Below are 19,768 nucleotides of genomic sequence, written 5' to 3' on the forward strand. Positions count from 1 at the left end.
CTTCTTTCTTTCAGCATCTCTTTGAGATCAACCCAAGATTTTGTGTGTATTAGTGGTCATTCCTTTTTATGGCTGGGTAGAATTTCATTGGGTAGATGACCGGTTTATCCATTCTCTTGATGAAAGACATCTGAGTTGCTTCTAGATTTTGGCAATTATGAATAGAGATGCTATAAGCATTTGTGTACAGGTTTTTTTGTGAACATGGGTTTTCACTCCTTTTGGGCAAATAGTCAGCAATGGGATTATTGGATCATATGATAGGAGTATGTTTAGCTTTTTTCAGAGACTGTTTTCCAAAGTACATTCCCACTAGTAATGTATGAGTGCTCTGGGTGCTTTGTAGCCTCACCAGCACCTGGTATTATCATTAAAAAAAAAATATTTAGCTGTTCTAATAGGTGTGCAGTGGCATCTCATTGTGATTTTAACATGTACTTCCCTAATGGCTAATGCTGAACAATTTTTAAAAATGGAAATATAGTTGATTTTGGAAGAAAAGTTATGACCAACCTAGATAGCATATTAAAAAGCAGAGACATTACTTTGCTGACAAAGGTCCATCTAGTCAAAGCTATGGTTTTTCCAGTAGTCATGTATGGATGTGAGTGTTGGACTATAAAGAAAGCTGAATGTCAAAGAATTGATGCTTTTGAACTGTGGTGTTGGAGAAGGAAGACCCTTGAGAGACCCTTGGACTGCAAAGAGATCCAACCAGTCCATCCTAAAGGAAATCAGTCCTGAATATTCATTGGAAGGACTGATGCCGAAACGCCAGTACTTTGGCCACCTGATGTGAAGAACTGACTCATTTGAAAAGACCCTGATGCTGGGAAAGACTGAAGGCAGCAGGAGAAGGGGATGACAGAGGATGAGATGGTTGGATGGCATCACCGACTCAATGGACATGAGTTTGAGTAAACTCCAGGAGTTGGTGATGGACAGGGAAGCCTGGCGTGCTGGAGTCCATGGGTTTGTAGAGTCAGACACGACTGAGTGACTGAACTGAACTGAACAAGGTATTGAATATAGCTCCCTGTGCTATAAGATATCAGAAAATCACTGTGTTTATCTAGTTTAAAGTGGTATATGTCTATTAATCACTCTCCCAGTTTATCCCTCCCCACTTTCCCATTTGGTAACCATAAATTTGTTTTTCTGAGTCTGTTTCTGTTTTGTAAATAAGTTCATTTGTAACTTTTTTTTTAGATTCCACATATAAGTGATATGATATATTTGTCTTTCTTTAACTTATTTTACTTGGTATGATAATCTCTAGGTTTATCCATGTTGCTCCAAATCAATATTTCATTATTTTTTATGGCTGAGTAATATTCCATTGTATATATGTACCACATCTGCTTTATCCATTCATTAACTGATGGACATTAAGTTTGCTTCCATGTCTTGGTTATTGTAAATAGTCTGCTATGAACACTAGGGGTGCACATGTCTTTCTGAATTAGAGCTTTCAGCTTTTCTGGATATATGCCCAAGAGCGGGACTGCTGGATCATTTGGCAACTCTACTTTTAGTTTTTAAAAGAATCTCCATACTGTTTTCCACAGTGGCTGCACCAATTTTTTATTTCCACCAAGTACAGGAGGGTTCCTTTTTCTCCACACCCTTTCCTGCATTTATTTGTAGACTTTCCATGCTGGCCATTCTGACTGGTTTGAAATGACAGTTTATTGTAGTCTTGATTTGCATTTCTCTAAAAATTAGCCATGTTGAGCATCTTTTCATCTGTCTTCTTTGAAGACATGTCTATTTAGGTCTTCTGCTCATTTTTTTTTTTAATGCAATAACGTCTCAACTTTTATTGGCCTCCTGCTCCGTAGGGTACACTGCTTCTATTCATTCAATGCCTCAAAACTTCAGGGTCTGAGGCTTCAGACACCACTTTGCTATCCACGAGCCTGAGGGTGGTGGTCTTCTGGATGGCTTGCATCGAGTTGGGGCTGTCCAGAGCATCATCAAGACTGAAGTCTTCCCCATCTTCCAGCAGGTGGCAGGAGGTGTTGATCTCAGCCTCTAGCTTGACCTTGATGTTCAGCAGGGCCTCATATTCCTGGGTCTGGCATTACCCCTCTGCCTCGGTCTGGGCTAGCTCTGACTCCAGGTGCAGGAGGACCTGGATGGCCTGCTCCATCTGCATGGCATAGTGGGCCTCCACCTCCCTCAGGCTGTTTTCCAAGCTGGCCTTCAGATTTCTCATGGAGTCCAGGTTAATCTCCAGGGACTAGATGGTGTCTCAGCTCCGAGAACGTCATCTCAGGAGCTCTTACCTCAGAATGTGCAGAGTGACCACTGTGGTGCTCTCCTTGATCTGCTGGGACCAGTACTGGTCGGGCTCCTCCTGGTTCTCCTGATCCAGCTCATTGTACAGGGCCCAGTGTCTGCCATGATCTTGTTGATGTCCTGAGGTTTGAGGGCATCCAATTCTATGGTAACCCAAGTTCCTCCTCATGGTTCTTCTTCATGAAAAGCAGCTCTGCTTGAGCCTCAATCTCAGTCTCCAGCTGCAGCTGGGTGACACGGGTGTCATCAATAACCTGCGGAGTCTGTGGATGTCACTTTCAACAGACTGGTGCATGGCCAGCTCTGTCTCATACTTGACTCTGAAGTCATCAGCAGCAAGATGAGATGGGGCACTGTTAATCTGTAGAACGATGCGGGCATTGTCCACAGAATTTGAAAAATCTGAGCCCCTAGGTCCTCAATGGTCTTCAAGTAATGCCCCCCACCCAACTTCCCTGTCTCCTGAGAAACCTATATGCAGGTCAAGAAACAACAGAACCAGACATGGAACAACTGATTGATTCCAAATCAGGAAAGGAGTGTGACAAGGCTGACTGTCACAGTCTTGATTGTCACCCTGATTATTTAACTTATATGCAGAATACATCATGCAAAATGCTAGGCTGGATGAATCACACGGTGGAGTCAAGACTGCTGGGAGAAATATCAATAACCTCAGATATGCAGATGATTCCACCCTACTGGCAGAAAGTTAAGAGGAACTAAAGAGCCTCTTGAAAGAAGAGAGTGAAAAAGCTGGCTTGAAAAAGATTTGAAAAACTAAGATCATGGCATCCAGTCCCATCACTTCATGGCAAATAGAGGGGAAAAAGTTGAAGACAGATTTTATTTTCTTGGGCTCCAAAACCACTGCGGATGGTGACTGCAGCCATGAAATTAAAAGATGCTTGCTTCTTGGAAGGAAAGCTATGACCAACCTAGACAGTGTATTAGAAAGTAGGGACATCACTTTGCTGACAAAGGTCTGTATAGTCAAGGCTATGGTTTTTCCAGTACTCATATATGGATGTGAGAGTTGGACCATAAAGAAGGCTAAGCACCAAAGAACTGACGCCTTTGAACTGTGGTGTTGGAGGAGACTCTTGAGTCCCTTGGACTGCAAAGAGATCAAACCAAACCATTCTAAAGGAAATCAGCCCTGAATATTCATTGGAAGGACTGATGCTGAAGCTGAAGCTCCAATACTTTGGCCACCTGATGCGAAGAGCAGACTCATTGGAACAGACCCTGATGCTGGGAAGAATCAAATGCAAAAGGAGATGGGGGCAGCAGAGGGTGAGATGGTTAGACAGATAGCATCACTGACTCAATGGACATGAATTTGACAAACTCCAGGAAATAATAGAGGACAGTGCTACAGTCTGTTGGGGTTGCAAAGAGTTGGACATGACTTATTAGCAACTGAACAACAACAACTTTACATTTAAGTCTTTAAACCATTTTGAGTTTATTTTTGTGTATAGCGTGAGGGAGTGTTCTGACTTCACTGATTTACATGAGGCTGTCCAGCTTTGCCAACACTTGCTGAAGAGACCGTCTTTTCTCCATTGTATATTCTAGCCTCCTTTATCAAAGATTAATTGACGTAGGTGTGTGGGTTTATTTTTGGTCTCTCTATTCTGTCCATTGATCCATGTCTGTTTTTGTGCCAATACCATACTGTTTTGACTACTATCACTTTGTAGTATTGTCTGAAGTCTGGAAGGGTTATGTCTCCAGCTTTGTTCTTTTCCCTCAGGATGGCTTTGGCATTCAGGGTCTTTCATAGTTGCATATAAATTTTAGGATTATTTGTTGTAGTTTTGTGAAAAATGTCATAGGTAATTTGATACGGATCACATTAAGTCTATAGGTTGCTTTGGGTTGTATGGTCATTTTAACTATATTACTTCTTCCAATCCAAGAACATGGAATATCTTTACATTTCCTTGAATCATCTTCAAAGTCTTTCACCTCCTTGGTTAGGTTTATCCCTAGGGTTGTTGTTTTGTTTTTTTTTTGATGTGATTTTAAATAGCAATTTTTTTTCTTATTTTTTCTTTCTGATATTTCATAGTTAGTGTTAAGAAATCCAACAGATTTCTTGACTACCTTTTTGCTTGCTTATTTGCCCTCCATATGTCCTATTTGATGCAGGGTCTTTTCAAGTCTTTTGTCTGTGTTAGACTGGATTGTTCATTGAGTTTTGAGAGTTCTTTATATATTCTAGATATGAGTCCTTTGTCAGATATGGGATTTTTATTCTCTTAGCTGTGTCTTCCACTAAACAAAAGTTTTAAATTTTGAGCAAGTCCAATTTATCAAGTTTTTCTCTTATGAACAGAGCTTTTATGTCACATCTAAGAATTCTTTGTCTAACCCAAGGCCACAAAGATTTTTCTCTTATGTTTTCTTCTAAAAGTTTTTAGTTTTAAGTTTTACATGTAGATTCATGATTCATTTTAATTTAATTTTTATATAAAGGTGTGGTCTAAATTGAGGTTCATTTTTTGGCTTATGGATACCCAACTGTTTCCAAAACCATGTATTGAAAAAACTATCCTTTCTCCGTTAAAATGCCTTTGTACCTTTGTAAAAAAACAAAAAACAAAAAACAGTCACCTATATTTGTATGAGTCTATTTTTTTTTTTAAACTGTATTCTGATCCCTTACTGACCTGCTATTTATTTATTTAACTTTTATTTTTTGGTCATGCTGTGCAGCATGCAGGATCTTAGTTCCCTGACCAGGGATCAAACCTCTGCCCCTTGCAACGGAAGTGCAGAGTCTTGTCCACTGGACTGCCAGGGAGGTCCCTGACCCGATTTAAATGTGAGCTCAGGGGATAGTTCTGACTCCCTGAGATGTCAAAGTGATATAGTAGCCCAAAAGTTGAATAACTGAATACACGCTTAGGCAAAACTAGGGAATCCAGTCCCCTTTCCGGGCAAGACTAAAGACCTGAAGGAAAGTCATTCCAACTTGTCTATACTTTTGAGAGAGACTCTGAGTAAGTCTCCAGGCCCAGACAATGCCTAGTACCTTCTAGGGAATATCTGCCAGGAGGAAGTGTTTTACCTTTCTTCCACTTGTTTCATGCTGGACATGACTTGATTGGTTTTTTCTTCAAAAGATGTAATGACTTCATTCTTCTGTTGTAAACTGCTCTCTGCATTCTATAAAAGCAAGGAAAGAGGGTCATTTTCTGCTTCTGTTTCACCCCCCTGCCTGTTCTGGACTACGAGAGGGTTCAACTGTTCTCTTTGTACTTTTTTAATAATACTTTCAAGAGTGTTTCATTAATTGCGGCTCTTCACTACAGCCCTAGAAGACGAACTAGGTCAGCGCTCCCAGTGCCATCAACATAAAGAAAGGCAGAGGGGGAATTTCCTAGTAGTCCATGGTTAGGACTTGGCATTTTCACTGCTGTGGCCTGGGTTCAGTCCCTAATTAGGGAATTAAGATCCTGCAAGCCTTGCAGAGTGGTGAAAAAAAGGCAGAGAGGGAGGTAATGAAGCTCTGTGTTTGAACAGACCAAGTCCCTTTTTGAAAAGGAACTTCAGAGTCAGATCTGACTCAACATTGCTGAGCCTTCTCATGTGCCAGGCACCTCCATGAGTTTATGTGAGTCTTGCAGGGTTCTCATGGTGGGCATTGTGAGCCCCCCCTTCTCTGAGCCTGGTGAGCTGCTGTCTATGGGGTCGCACAGAGTCAGACACGACTGAAGCGACTTGGCAGCAACTTCTCTGAGCAAGAGACGGAGGCGCAGAAGGAGAAAGCACCTGGGTAAAGGTTACAGCACAAATGTGGTGCAGCTGGGTTCGTACCCGCACCCATGTGACTTTTTCAGCCCAAGCTTTCAACTGTGGCAGATGCTGAGTGACCAGGAGGCAGCAAAAAAAAAAAAAACAAAACAACCAAACATGTTTCTGTGTGTCTACAAGAGACACTCTTAAATACAAGGAAGCAGAAAGATTGAAGACAGAAAGAAGTACTGATACATTCCCAGGAATACATAGACTGTATTTTCTGGCTTTAACGTAGTAAAACTAGATGTAAGCAACTAAAGAATAGCTGAACACCTCACATCTGCAAATGGAATAGAATATTACTAAAATACATTGAGCTAAAAAAATCAGAAGAGAAATTGAAATACTTAGAGCTGAAAGACATTGAAAACACTGCAGTATTTCATTACTGAAGATGCATCCTAATTTTATATACCACTAAGAAAGGAAAAGACTGCTACTTGAAACATGTCATGACACTGACTATAAGACGTGTCTTAATTTCAGAGATGATAGATAAGAAAAATATGCTTTTTATTGGGTTGGCCAATAAGGTACTTTGGTTTTTAGGTAAGAAATAAAAGACACATTTTTCATTTTCAACAAGAACTTTATTGAACAACATGCTATTTTGTTCCACTACCTTCTGCCATTTTCCAGGCAACTTCATATTCCATCTTCCCCAAACTTTTTATCTTTTTGAGCAAAGAAGTGTTGCAGGTGCCTTTTACATTCTTCCAAGTAACTGAATTTTCTTCCATGAAGAGAATTTTGTAAAGATTTAAATAAATGGAAATCCGAAGGTGCAGTGTCTGGTGAATACAGTGCACGAATCAGAACTTCCCAGCCAGGGACTTCCCTGATGATCCACTGGCTGAGAGCGCACTGCAGGGGGCCCAGGTTTGATCCCTGGTCAGGGAACTGGATCCCACACGCTGCAACTAAAGATCCTGCATGCCATAATTAAGACTTGGCGCAGCCAAATAAATAAAACCAAACAAACCCCTATCTTTTTTTTTTTTTTAAAAGAAGAACTTCCCAGCTAAGCTGTAACAGTTTTTGTCTGGTCATCAAAGAAACATGTGGTCTTGTGTTATCCTGATGGAAGACTATGCGTTTTCTGTTGACTAATTCTGGACACTTTTCATCAACAGCTGCTTTCGGTTGGTCTAATTGGGAGCAGTATTTATTGGAATTAATCGTGTGGTTTTTCTGGAAGGAGCTCATAATAGAGGACTCCCTTCTAATCCCACCATATATATAACATCACCTTCTTTGGATGAAGACCTGCCTTTGGCGAGGTTGGTGGTAGTTCATTTTGCTCACCCCATGATCTCTTCTATTCTATATTATTGTACAGTATCCACTTTTTGTTGCCCTTCACAATTTGCTTTTTAAAAGGAATGTTTTTATTACGTTTCAGAAGAGAATGACATGTGGAAATACGGTCAAGAAGGTTTATTTCGCTTAACTTATGTGGAACCCAAGCCATTAAAATGATTAACATAACCAAGGGGGTGCAAATAATTTTCAACACTTAATTTGGATATTTTGAGTATGTCAGCTATCTCTCATGTAATTTAACACTGATTGTTGTCAATTGATGTCTTGATTTCATCTCTACTGACTTCAACAGGTCCATCTGACTGGGGAGCATCATCCAGCAAGAAATCTCCAACAGGAAACTTCACAAACCACTTCTGACACAATTGACCAGCACTTTCTCCACACACTGTACACATACATTTTTTTTGCATTTCAGTTGCATTTTTACCTTCCTTGAAATAATAAATAATAACAATGTGCCAAAATGCTGCTTTTTTCCTTCCATCTTCAATATTAAAATAGCTTTACAGAAATTCACCAATTTTGCTAAATTTTTTGAAAATGCAGGCCACTATGACAACTGTCATGATACAATCTAACAAAACTGTTTTGAATGAAGTTAAAGATTAAATGTTGTGAGAGCTGTCTTATAGAAAAAACCAAACAGACCTTTTGGCCAACCCAATCAATTAAATACTTTTCTCAAAATGTGAGTGCCATAGCTAAAGCAGTGAAGTGAAGTCGCTGAGTCATGTCCAACACTTTGTGATCCCATGGACTGTAGCCCACCAGGCTCCTCTGTCCATGGGATTTACCAGGCAAGAATATGGAGTGGGTTGCCATTTCCTTCTCCAGGGGATCTTCCCGACCCAGGGATCAAACCCAGGTCTCCCGCACTACAGGCAGACTCTTTGCCACCTGAGCCACTGTGGAAGCCTAGCTAAAACAGTACTTGTGGGCAATTTTAAACTCTAAATAAAATATTTAATGAAATTAAAAAAAAATAAAACAGATGAGCTAAGTATGCATTTCAGAAGCTGAAAATGAATCACAGAGTAAACCCTAAGAAATAAGAAAGAATATAATGAAAGTGAAGGTAGAGATCAATGAAATAAGAAACAATAACAGTACACAATAAGGAATATTAGAAAACAAGCCAGTTCTTTGAAAAGATTATTAGAACAGACACAATTCTGGCAAGATTAGATAAGGAAGAAAGACAGAAAATGTAATAAGAAAACACTGAATTAAAGAGATTTAAAAATTCTGCAAAAGAATATTATAAACAATTAAGAGCTAGAACACTTGAAAACCTAAATAAAATAAGACACATTTTGGGAAAAAGTATAAAATATATCAAAATTGGTCTGAGAAGAAATGGAGAATATGAATAAACCAGTAGGCATTCAATAAATTGAAATGGCAGTCATAGTCTCCTTGACCCAAAAAGCCCAGCCCAGATGAATCCTATAACGTGGATGGGATTCTCAAGACTTTTGGAGGATAGATAGTTGCTATCTTATAAGAGTTACTTCTAAGAAAGAGAACAGGAAACCTTATTTTACAGTACCAGTCCAACCATGATTTTGAAGCCAAATAAGGTTAGTAATAGGAAAGAAAGTTAGAGGTCTGTCTCATATATAAACATACATATTAGCTACATATTTAAATATATCACAATCAAGTAGGAATCCAGGAACGTTAATCTAGAAATTGCCACATACATAAGGAAGAAAAAGAACTGTTCTATCACAATAGATAAAATGCAAAAAAACCTAAAACATTTTAATAAAGTTCAATATTTATTTATGAGAAAAATCTCTGAGCAAACAAGAAATAAAGAAGAACTTCATGGACTTCTCTGGGGGTCCAGTGGTTAAGAATCTGCCTGAAAATGCAGGAGACATGGGTTCCATCCCTGATCACGGAACATCGCTCATGCCATGAGCAACTAAACCGGAGTGACACAACTGCTGAGCCTGTGCTCTAGAGGCCACGCGCTGCAGCTACTGAAGCCCACAAGCCCCGTGCTCCACGACGAGAAGCCCCTGCAGTGAGAAGCCTGTGCGGGACAATCAGAGCAGCCTCTGCTCCATGCGGCGAGAGGGAGCCCATGCACAGAACGTAAATAAATAAAAAAAAAAGAACTTCTTTAATTCAGTAAAGATTATACACCAAGCACCTAGTAAGCATTATTCTTGATGGGGAAATCTTTTTTAAAAATAATTGTATTTATTTATTTTTGGCTGTGCTGGGTCTTTCTTGCTGTGTGGGCTTTCCTCTAGTTGCAGAGAACAGGGGCTACTCTCTAGCTGCAGAGCGCAGGCTCTAGGGCGTGTGGACTTCAGTAGTTGTGGCTCCCAGGCTCCAGTGCACAGGCTTAATAGTTGTGGCACGCGGGCTTAGCTGCTCCGAGGCATGTGGGATTTTTCCCAATCAGGGATGGAACCCGTGTTTCCTGCATTGGCAGGTGGATTCTTTACCACTGAGCCACCAGGGAAGGCCTGATGGAGAAAGTTTTGCATGCATTACTTTTAAGATCAGAATCACAAGTCTGCTCACTATTTCTGTTCCTGTTTAATGTAGTCATGGAGTCCGGTGCTAAAAGAAACAAATAATGGGCACAAGACTTGAGAGTGAAGAGACTAAACTGTCTTTATTTGCCTACAATATGATTAATTACAACCAACAAGATCAACAGACAAACTATCAGAACCAGGTGGTGGGCAAGGTTGTTAAATGCAAGATCAACCTATAAAGCACAAAAGCACTTCTCTGTATTAGTAAGACCTCACTAGAAGACGCAGCCAAAATAAGGAAACAACCAAGCTGCCATCGAGAACTAGACAGAATCGAGGAGCTCACCTGGAGAAAATGCAAGTCTTATGGAATAAAAAGGACAAAAGGAGAGTAAGCTTTGAATTCAATGTAATTCCCACTTAGGAAATTCAGCTGGAGTTTTAAAAAAGGAAGTTTATATCTTATTCTAAAATATTTATCAAGAATCAGACTACACTCAAAGTTACAGTAACCAAAGCAGCATGATGCTGGCACAAAACCAGAGAGATATCAATGGAACAGGAGAGAAGCCCAGAAATAAACCCATGCGCTATGGTCAATTAATTTACAGCAAAGGAGGCAAAAATGGAGAAAAGAACTGTCTCTTCAACAAGCGGTGCTGGGAAAGTGCACAGCTACATGTAAAAGAATGAAAATAGAACATTTTCTGAGACTATATACAAAGAAAAACTCAAAATGGATTAAAGATCAAGGTATAACACTGGAAAACATAGGCAGAACACTGACATAAATTGCAGCAATAGTTTTTTGGACCATCTCTTAGAGAAATGGAAACAAAAGTGAAAATTAACAAATGTGACCTAATTAAACTTATACGCTTTTGCACAGCAAAGGAAACCATAAACAAAATGAAGAGACAACCTATGGAATGGGAGAAAATATTTGCTAATGATGTGACCAACGAGGGATTTTGAAAATATACCAACAGCCAGCTTTATAGTTGTGGTTCAGTCCCTAAGTTGTGGCCGACTTTGTGACCCCATGGACTGCAGCATGCCAGGCTTCCCTGTCCTTCACGGTCTCCTGGAGTTTCCTCAGATTCATGTCCATTGAGTCAGTGATGCTATTTAACCATCTCTTTCTCTGCTGCCCCCTTCTCTTTTTGCCTTCAATCTTTCCCAGCATCAGGATCTTTTCCAATGAGTTGGCTCTCCACATCAGGTGGCCAAAGTACTGGAGCTTCAGCTTCAACATTTATGTTTCCTCTTTGTGGCTTGCCTGTTCATATTTTTTGTCCCTTTTTCTTTTGGATTTCCTATCTTTCCTTTGTTGATGAGTAGTAATTCCATGTATAGTCTAAATATTAGTCCTTTACTGGTCTACAGATTGTAAGTATCTTCTCCTAGACATCTACTATCCTTAAGTCCCTAGTTTTGACATAGTCTAATGTGTTGATTTTTCATGTATGGTTTGCACTTCGGAGGTTTTGTTTTAGAAACATTCTCATGCTTAGGTGACAAAGACATTCCACACTGGTGTACTCAGCCTTTCACATTTAGGTTTGTAATGCATCAAGAGTTAACTTTTGTATATGGCATTACCTAGGGATCTAGTGTTCTTCCAATGAATAGTCAGGGTTGATTTCCTTTAGGATTCACTGGTTTGATCTCCTTGCAGTCCAAGGGACTCTCAAGAGTCTTCTCTAGCATTGCAGTTTGAAAGCATCAGTTCTTTGGCACTCAGTCTTCTTTATGGTCCAACTCTCACATCCATACACGACTACTGGAAAACCAGAGCTTTGACTACATGGACTTTTGTCGGCAAAGCGATGTCTTTGCTTTTTAATATGCTGTCTAGGTTTGTCACAGTTTTCCTTTTAAGAAGAAGCATCTTTTTAATTTCATGGCTGCAGTCACTATCTGTGGTGATTTTGGAGCCCAACAAAAAATGTCACTGTTTCCACTGTTTTCCCACTTATTTGCCATGAAGTGATGGGCCTGGATGCCATGATCTTTGTTTTTTGAATGCTGAGTTCTTTAAAAAAAAAATTAACTTATTTATTTTAATTGGAGGCTAATTACAATATTGCGGTGGCTTTTGCCATACATTGACATGAATCAGCCACAGGAAAGGGGGCTCAGGATGGGGGCAACACATGTGCACCTGTGGCTGAATGTTGAGTTTTAAGCCAGCTTTTTCACTCTCCTCTTTCACTTTTATCAAGAGGCTCTTTAGTTCCTCTTCACTTTCTGCATTACAGTGGTATCATCTGCATATCTGAGGCTGTTGATATTTCTCGTGGAAATCTTGACTCCAGCTTGTGATTCATCCAGCCCAGCATTTTCCAAGATGTACTCTGCAAAGAAGTTAAATAAACAGAGTGACAATACACAGCCTTGTTGTACTCCTTTCCCAATTTGGAACCAGTTATTCCACGTCAGGTTCTAACTGTGGCTTCTTGACCTGCATACAGATTTCTCAGGAGGCATGTAAGGTATTCTGCTATTCCCAGCTCTTTAAGAATTTTCCAGTCTATTGTGATCTACAAAGTCAAAGTCTTTGGCGTAGTCAATAAAGCAGAATTAGATGTTTTTCTGGAATTTCCTTGCTTTCTCTGTGATCCAATGAATGTTGGCAATTTGATCTTTGGTTCCTCTGTCTTTTCTAAACCTGGCTTGTACATCGGGAAGTTCTCGATTCATGTACTGCTGAAGCCTACCTCCATGGATTTTGAGCATAACCTTACTAGCTTGCGAAACGAGCACAACTGACTGGTACTTTGAACATTCTTTGGCATTGCCCTTCTTTGAGATTGGAAAGAAAACTGACCTTTTCCGGTCTTGTGACCAACGTTGACATATTGAGTACAACACTTTAACAGCATCATCTTTTAGGATTTTAAATAGCTTAGTTGGAATTCCACCACCTCCACCAGCTTTGTAGTGCTAAGGCCCACCTGACTTCATACTCCAGGATGTCTGGCTTTAGGTTAGTGACCACACCATCATGTTATCCTGGTCATAAGATCTTTTTTGTATAGTTCTTCTGCGTATTCTTGCCACCTCTTCTTAATCTCTTCTGGCTCTGTTAGGTCCTTACTGTTTCTGGCCTTTATTCTGTGGCTATCCTTGCATGAAATGTTCCCTTGATATCTCCAATTTTCTTGAAGAGTTCTTTAATTTTTCCCATTCTGTTGTTTTCCTCTACTTCGCTTTGTTTATTGAAGAAAGCCTTCTCATCTCTTCTTGATACACAAAAAACTTATATAGCTTAATATCAAAAAACCAAACAACCCAATCAAAAAATGGGCAGAAGACCTAATTAGACATTTCTCTGAAAGACATACAGATGGCCAACAGGCACATGAAAAAATGCTCAACATGGCTAATTATAGAGAAATGCAAATAAAAACTACAGTGAAGTATTACCTCATACCAGTCAAAATGGTCATCATGAAAAAGTCTACAAATAATAAACGCTGGAGAAGGTGTGGAGAAAAGGGAACTGCCTGCACTGTTGCTGGGAATGTAAATTGGTACAGACGCTGGAAAACAATATGGAGATTCCTTAAAAAACTAAAAATAGAGTTACTATAAGATCTAGCAATTCCATTTCTGGGCATATATCTAGAAAAGACGAACAGTCTAATTAAAAAAGATATATGTTTATTGCAGCACTATTTACAACAGCCATGGCGTGGAAGCAACCAAAATATCTATTGACAGATGAATGGATAAAGAAGATATGGTGTGTGTGTATATATATATAGTGCATACAGACACATTGTCTGTTTGTTTAGTTGCTAAGTCGTGTCTGACTCTCTTGCATCCCCACGGACCGCAGCCCGCCAGGCTCCTCTGTCCATGGGACTTCCCAGGCAAGAATACTGGAGTGGGTAGCCATTTCCTTCCCCAGGGATCTTCCTGACCCAGGCATCAGACCTGAGTCTCCTGCATTGGCAGGTGGATTCTTTACCACTAAGTCACCAGGGAAGCCCTACAGAGCCATAAAAAGAAAGAAATAATGTCATCTGTAGGAATACAGATGGACCTGGAGATTATCACTCTAAGTGAAGTAAGTCAGCCAAAGACAAATATCATACCACTTATATGAGGAAACTAAAAAAATGATACAGATGAACTTATTTACAACACAGAAACAGAGTCAGACTTGCAGAAAAAACTTATGGTTACCAAAGGGGAAAGGGGTAGGGAGGGATACATTAGAAATTTATGGTTAACAGATATATATCACTATATATAAAATAGATCAAGACCTACTGTATGGCACAGGGAACTATATTCAATGATTTATAATAACCTATAATAGAAAAGAATCTGAAAAAGAGTCATTTTACACCGGAAATTAACACAACATTGTGAATTAACTATCCTTCAATTTAAAAGAAGATAAAAAAGAACAAACATTTATAAATAGATAAGTGAATCGGAAAATGAAGAGAGGAAACGGGGAAACATGGGCAGGCTTGACCAACGTTATGGGCTGAGTCACGTCCCTCCCAAACCTGTTATGTTGAAGTCCTAACCCCCAGTATGACCCAGGACCCCATTTGGAAGCAGGGTCACTAACTGCAGACATAATTAATTAAGATGAAGTCACGGTGGAGTTGGGTGGGCTCCCAATACAATACGACTGGTGTCCTTATACAAAGGGGAGATGTGGACAGAGGCATGCACACACAGGGAAAATGCTGTGTGAAGATGAAGGCAGGATGGGGTGGTAACTCCTCCAAGTGGGAACCCCCAAAACTGACAGCAACCACCAGAAGCTAGGAGAGACAGCTGGGACTGACGTTTTCACAACCCTCAGAGGAAACCACCCCTGCCAATACCTGATGCTGAAACTTCTGGCCTCCAGCACTGCGAGGTGGCAAATTCTTGTTAAGCCACTCAGTTTGTGGTGTTCTATCACAGCAGCGAGAGCAAACTAACAGAGCCAACCAGACGTTAAAGCCTACTGCAAAGCTATGGCAATGGAAATAAACAAACTGGCAAGCAGAACAGAGACCTCAGAGACAGTTCCGTTTATTTCCATAGGAACTTGACACATGATGAAGGTGGCCACATGCCAGTAAGTGAACTGGAAGCAGTTACTATATGGACAAAAAGAACACTGGATCCCTGGGTAATGCCATATACCAAGGCTAACTCTTGATAACAGTACAAACCTAACGTGAAAGGTTGAGACAACTAGTGTGGACTATCTTTGACACCTGGGCACGAGGAAGTTTCTAATACAAAACCTCCAAAGTGCAAAGGGGAGAAGGCAATGGCACCCCACTCCAGTACTCTTGCCTGGAAAAATCCCATGGGCGGAGGAGCCTGGTGGGCTATAGTCCATGGGGTCGCTGGGAGTCGGACACGACTGAGCGACTTCACTTTCACTTTTCACTTTCATGCAATGGAGAAGGAAATGGCAACCCACTCCAGTGTTCTTGCCTGGAGAATCCCAGGGACGGGGGTGCCTGGTGGGCTGCCGTCTATGGGGTCGCACAGAGTCGGACACGACTGAAGCGACTTAGCAGCAGCAAAGGGCAAAGAAAGAAAGTGAAAGTGAAAGTTGCTCAGTCGTGTCTGACTCTTTGCGACTGCGTGGACTATACAGTCCATGGAATTCTCCAGGCCAGAATACTGGAGTGGGTAGCCGTTCCCTTCTCCAGGGGATCTTCCCAACCCAGGTCTCCTGCATTTCAGGCAGATTCTTTACCAGCTGAGCCACAAGGAAGCCCAAGAATACTGAAGTGGATAGCCTATCCCTTCTCCAGGGGATCTTCCAGACCCAAGAATAGAACCAGGGTCTCCTGCATTGCAGGCGGATTCTTTACCAACTAAGCTATCAGAGAAGCCCCCAAAGTGCTAACCATATGTGAAAAATCAACACATTAGACTACATCAAAACTAGGGACTTAAGGATAGTAGATGACTAGGAGAAGATACTTACAATCTGTAGACCAGTAAAGGACTAATATTTACACTATACATTACTACTCATCAACAAGGAAAACAGAAAGCCCAAAAGAAATAAAGGACAAAAAATATGAACAGGTAAGCCACAGAGAGGAAACATAAATGGCTAACTGCCATGTGAAAGGATGCTCAAGCTCACTAGACTGAGAAATGAATATTAAAACAATTGTACACTCACTCACAATACAGGTACCGCATGACACAGCTGGAGGGAGTGTATGTTGGTGCAGCCCTTCTGGAAAGCAGTGTGGCTGGACTTGTGCAAACCAAGAACACAAAGGAAGAAAGAAGTGTCTGGCTGGGAGGACACTACGATTGTGTCTGCCAGAGAGATTCTCCCAGGTTGCAAAGGGAGATGGGTACACTACTTGCCAGGGTGTGGCTTGCGCTAGCATAGTGAAGGAAAATCGTTTGTCCGTCACTGGGCAAGAAAGTGCAGTGGGTCCACACACTGGGAAGCTAAACTGTGTTAAGAAGCCAACACCAGACAAGTACGCAGATGAATGTCACGCCGAGGCAGAAAAAGGAACAGGAGCGCCATAGCACAATACCACTGATGGAAACTAAAATTTGTATCTCAAAATGATACATGTTTTAGAGTGATAAATACAAATGAAAAGATTAACGCTTTCGAATGTTGGGCTACAGGAATGAGGATGGGAGTGGGGTGGGGGGTAAAAGGAAATAAGAAAACAGGAGGGATGTTTCTTTATAGTGCTCCAACCAGGGATACAAGTGTTGACTCAGCCTTCGGCATCTGAAGCCCAGAGGGAGAAAGAGGGTGAAGCCAGAATTCCAGCAGCACTAGAGGGAGTGGGGGTGGTCCTTCCCTGGGGAATCCAGCTATGCCGTGCTGACTCTGCAGAAAGGGGCCTGGCGATGCCAAAGCAGATATCATGAGCCTTGCAAGTTACGGCCAACATTAAGTCAAACGGTCACTTGCCCAAACTTGGAAGACGGAATCCATGCCCACTGTGTCGGGGCTTTGTGTGATGTGGACACAAAGCCAATTCCCACCTGGACTTTGTGAAACATCTGTAAGTTAATGGCTTTGACTTCCTCCAGCTGCTGGCGCAGGGCGACTAGAGTGTCCTGCTTTTCATGGGTGTCCTTTTCTAGTAGCTTCATTGCAATTTCCATTTCGGTTTTCATTCCAATTTGTAACTCCAGTTCTTTTTCTAGTTCCTTAAAGGATATTAATAAGGAGAATATTATTAAAGTAGATCAGAGAAATGAACTTAACTGATACTGTATTTTGGGCAGTGCTGAAAATACAAAGGTCTGAATAGGTTAGGGAGATGCAGACATGTCTGTCTGGAGCACAACTAGATTTAATTTTACCCCTTTTCTCATTTTACAATGAACACTGGCTCAGCCTCAAGTCAACAGAAAGTAGGTAGGTGGCAATGAGGAACACTCCAGGAATTTTTTTTTTAACACGTTAAACGCCTTATTCCCATAAAACTAATTCATTTTAAAGAAGACTGAAGCATGTGTCTGCAAAGTGCTGATAGAAGTTAGCTTACAGGGAATGAAGTGGGCAATCTTTCTGACGACTCTCAGGCCCACACACTCACCACACGGGCCTTCCTCTCCTCCTTCAGCTGCTTCCACACATCATTGTACATTTCATCCAGACCTTGCCGAGTCTGCTTGTAAGTCTCCAGTTCAATTTTTGTATCTTGTTTTGTTATCTGTGATCAAACAAGAGCACCAGAGGAATGGTTTGTTTACAAAGCAAGCTAACTACTAGGTTGGCCAAGTACAAAGTATTTTAATGCATATTGACTGGGGAATTATTGCAGAAACCAATGCCTGTGACTGGCGATTTGTTATGTAAGTGAATAATGAAACACTCTGGTCAATCACGTTCAGGTAACAAAAGATATATTAATACAACTCTGGTCAATAAGTTGCTAAAATATACCACATATATGTTTTAAAAAGTAGCATAATTTCTAATTTCTATTTTTTAAAATAATAGAGAAAAGTTAAAATTTTAAAGATATTTTAATGTGTTTGAACTTGAAGGACGAAAGCAAACTAACAGATTTTTGAAAAGGTGGGCTCAGAAATAATTTAATTTTCTTTAAAACAAAAAAGTTGTTCTGAGTGGGAAAGGTCCCCATTCAATATTTATCTAGCATAATTTTTGGCACTGGGTAAATTTAGAGATGAATCAGATACAGTCTCTACCCTCAGGTCATTGGGTGAGACGGCTGCAAGTCAGCAGTTCTACAAACCAGCAAACGGCTTCTATAATGGAGGGAGACGCGACGAGTGATGAGAACACAGGAGGAGAAGGGCCCAGGCCCACTGCTGGGCACCAGGGCAGCACCACAGGGGCCTGGGCGCACAAGAGAAGCTGAGGAGGGAACAGTAACTTTCACTTACAAAGGCCTAGAGGCACTTGGGAAGCCCCAAGTGGTTCAGGTAGCCTGAGAGTGACATGAGGGTACCAAGGCATCTTTGAAACAGAGCATCTTTGCACGTTTCAAGCTTGAGGTGTGTGATGGACATGTCTGAGTGCCTGCAAGGCCCATTTCTCACCTCTACGCTTTTTTCACTTTTCTCACGAATTAATTCATTTTGTTCTCTTAGTTGTTGCTGTTCTTCTTGGAGCGAACAAATTCGGTCTGTTGCAGCTGAAAGCTTATTAAGAAAGATTTTTATATTTTTTAACATCAAAATGAATCTTAGTGCTCAAATCAGAAGCTAACATTTAGCATCCTCGAAATTGACAATGCATTTTCACATATGTGAAATTTTGTATTTTATCCTTGTTTTGAATTAGGTAATACAGTCACAAAATTCCAAAGATAAAAATACATAGACAGTAAAATCTCTCTCCCACCCTTGCCCCTAGTGATCTCTGCCCTCCCCAGATACTCTTTCACAAAAATGACAATATACCATCTATTTCACATGGGCAAAGATTTATGGACACAAAATATTAGAAACAGCCTGAATGTCCAATACTAGAAATGGTTTAACAAATCACAGTGAGAGCAAAAAAAGAAACAAGTAGTTATTAAAATATTTATAAAAACTTTTAATGACTTGAGAACATATTTATGATATAATAAAATAAAGCAGGTTATAGAGTATATTCTCATGACTAGTTTAAAAACAACAACCACCACAAGGACTTCCCTGGTGGGGGTAAGACTTGGTGGTCCCAATGAAGGGGACACGGCCTTGATCCCTCGCTGGGGAACTAAGACCCCACATGCCACACGGCATGGCCTAAAACAAAACAAAACAAAAACCCCACAACTTAAAAGTGCTTAAGAAGAAAATCAAAAGCAAACAAACAAACAAAACTTTTAGGACAAGATGGGGACACTATATAACAAGTGTTAAAAAGAGCTGTCATTTAGCCAAGGGATTATGGGTTTCCTGTCCACCCCCCACCCCGCACTCTTTTTAGTTTTTCTAGCCAATGAGCAAAAGTATATCTTATCACTAGAGAGATAATTAAAGAATGTGGGAGTAGAATCACAACCAAACCACTAAAGATGTGCTCTGAGGAAAACGTCTTCCTTGCCTTGAATGAGTTAACATAGTTTAGGGAAAAGTATATAGGAGCAGGTGCCTTCATGGACCTGCTGAGGAGAGGCCAGCAGGAAAGACAAGGAGTGAATGCCCCAACCAGCTTGTCCTTATCCAGCCTCTGAACCAGCCTCGAGAGAGAAGGTGAGGCTGGGTAAGGAGAAAGAAGCAAGACGTGTGTCCCAATGTGTGGCTATGCTCCTAGCATCATTCATGAACGGGAGGCCCTGGAGCCCTCTCTTGGTCAATGCATCTAGGTCCACTCAGACTCAGAAGCCAGGACTGAGGTTTCT

General features: G+C 40.8%; 1 protein-coding gene, 1 long non-coding RNA gene and 1 pseudogene across 6 annotated transcripts in view; 1 reads left to right on the top strand and 2 right to left on the bottom strand.

Moving 5' to 3' along the window:
• Positions 1-19,768, bottom strand: part of RUFY1 (RUN and FYVE domain containing 1) — a 68,043-nt gene that overhangs the window by 8,810 nt on the left and 39,465 nt on the right. For all 5 annotated transcript variants that reach the window (XM_055539207.1, XM_055539202.1, XM_055539219.1 and 2 more), the window contains exons 9-12: positions 18,474-18,575; positions 17,501-17,617; positions 16,941-17,108; positions 5,381-5,478 (exon numbers count right to left, since the gene is read on the bottom strand). In XM_055539207.1, coding sequence (XP_055395182.1) covers positions 5,381-5,478; positions 16,941-17,108; positions 17,501-17,617; positions 18,474-18,575 — 485 coding nt within the window. The remainder of the gene's footprint in view (positions 1-5,380; positions 5,479-16,940; positions 17,109-17,500; positions 17,618-18,473; positions 18,576-19,768) is intronic.
• Positions 1,860-4,755, bottom strand: LOC129641236 (keratin, type I cytoskeletal 18-like; annotated as a pseudogene).
• LOC129622731 (uncharacterized) lies at positions 6,522-7,865 on the top strand. Its single transcript, XR_008700117.1, has 3 exons — positions 6,522-6,660; positions 7,245-7,391; positions 7,727-7,865. It is a non-coding gene; the product is annotated as an uncharacterized LOC129622731 (long non-coding RNA).

The sequence above is a fragment of the Bubalus kerabau genome, chromosome 1 (genome assembly GCF_029407905.1).
Source record: "Bubalus kerabau isolate K-KA32 ecotype Philippines breed swamp buffalo chromosome 1, PCC_UOA_SB_1v2, whole genome shotgun sequence".
In the NCBI taxonomy this organism is placed as follows: Eukaryota; Metazoa; Chordata; class Mammalia; order Artiodactyla; family Bovidae; genus Bubalus; species Bubalus kerabau.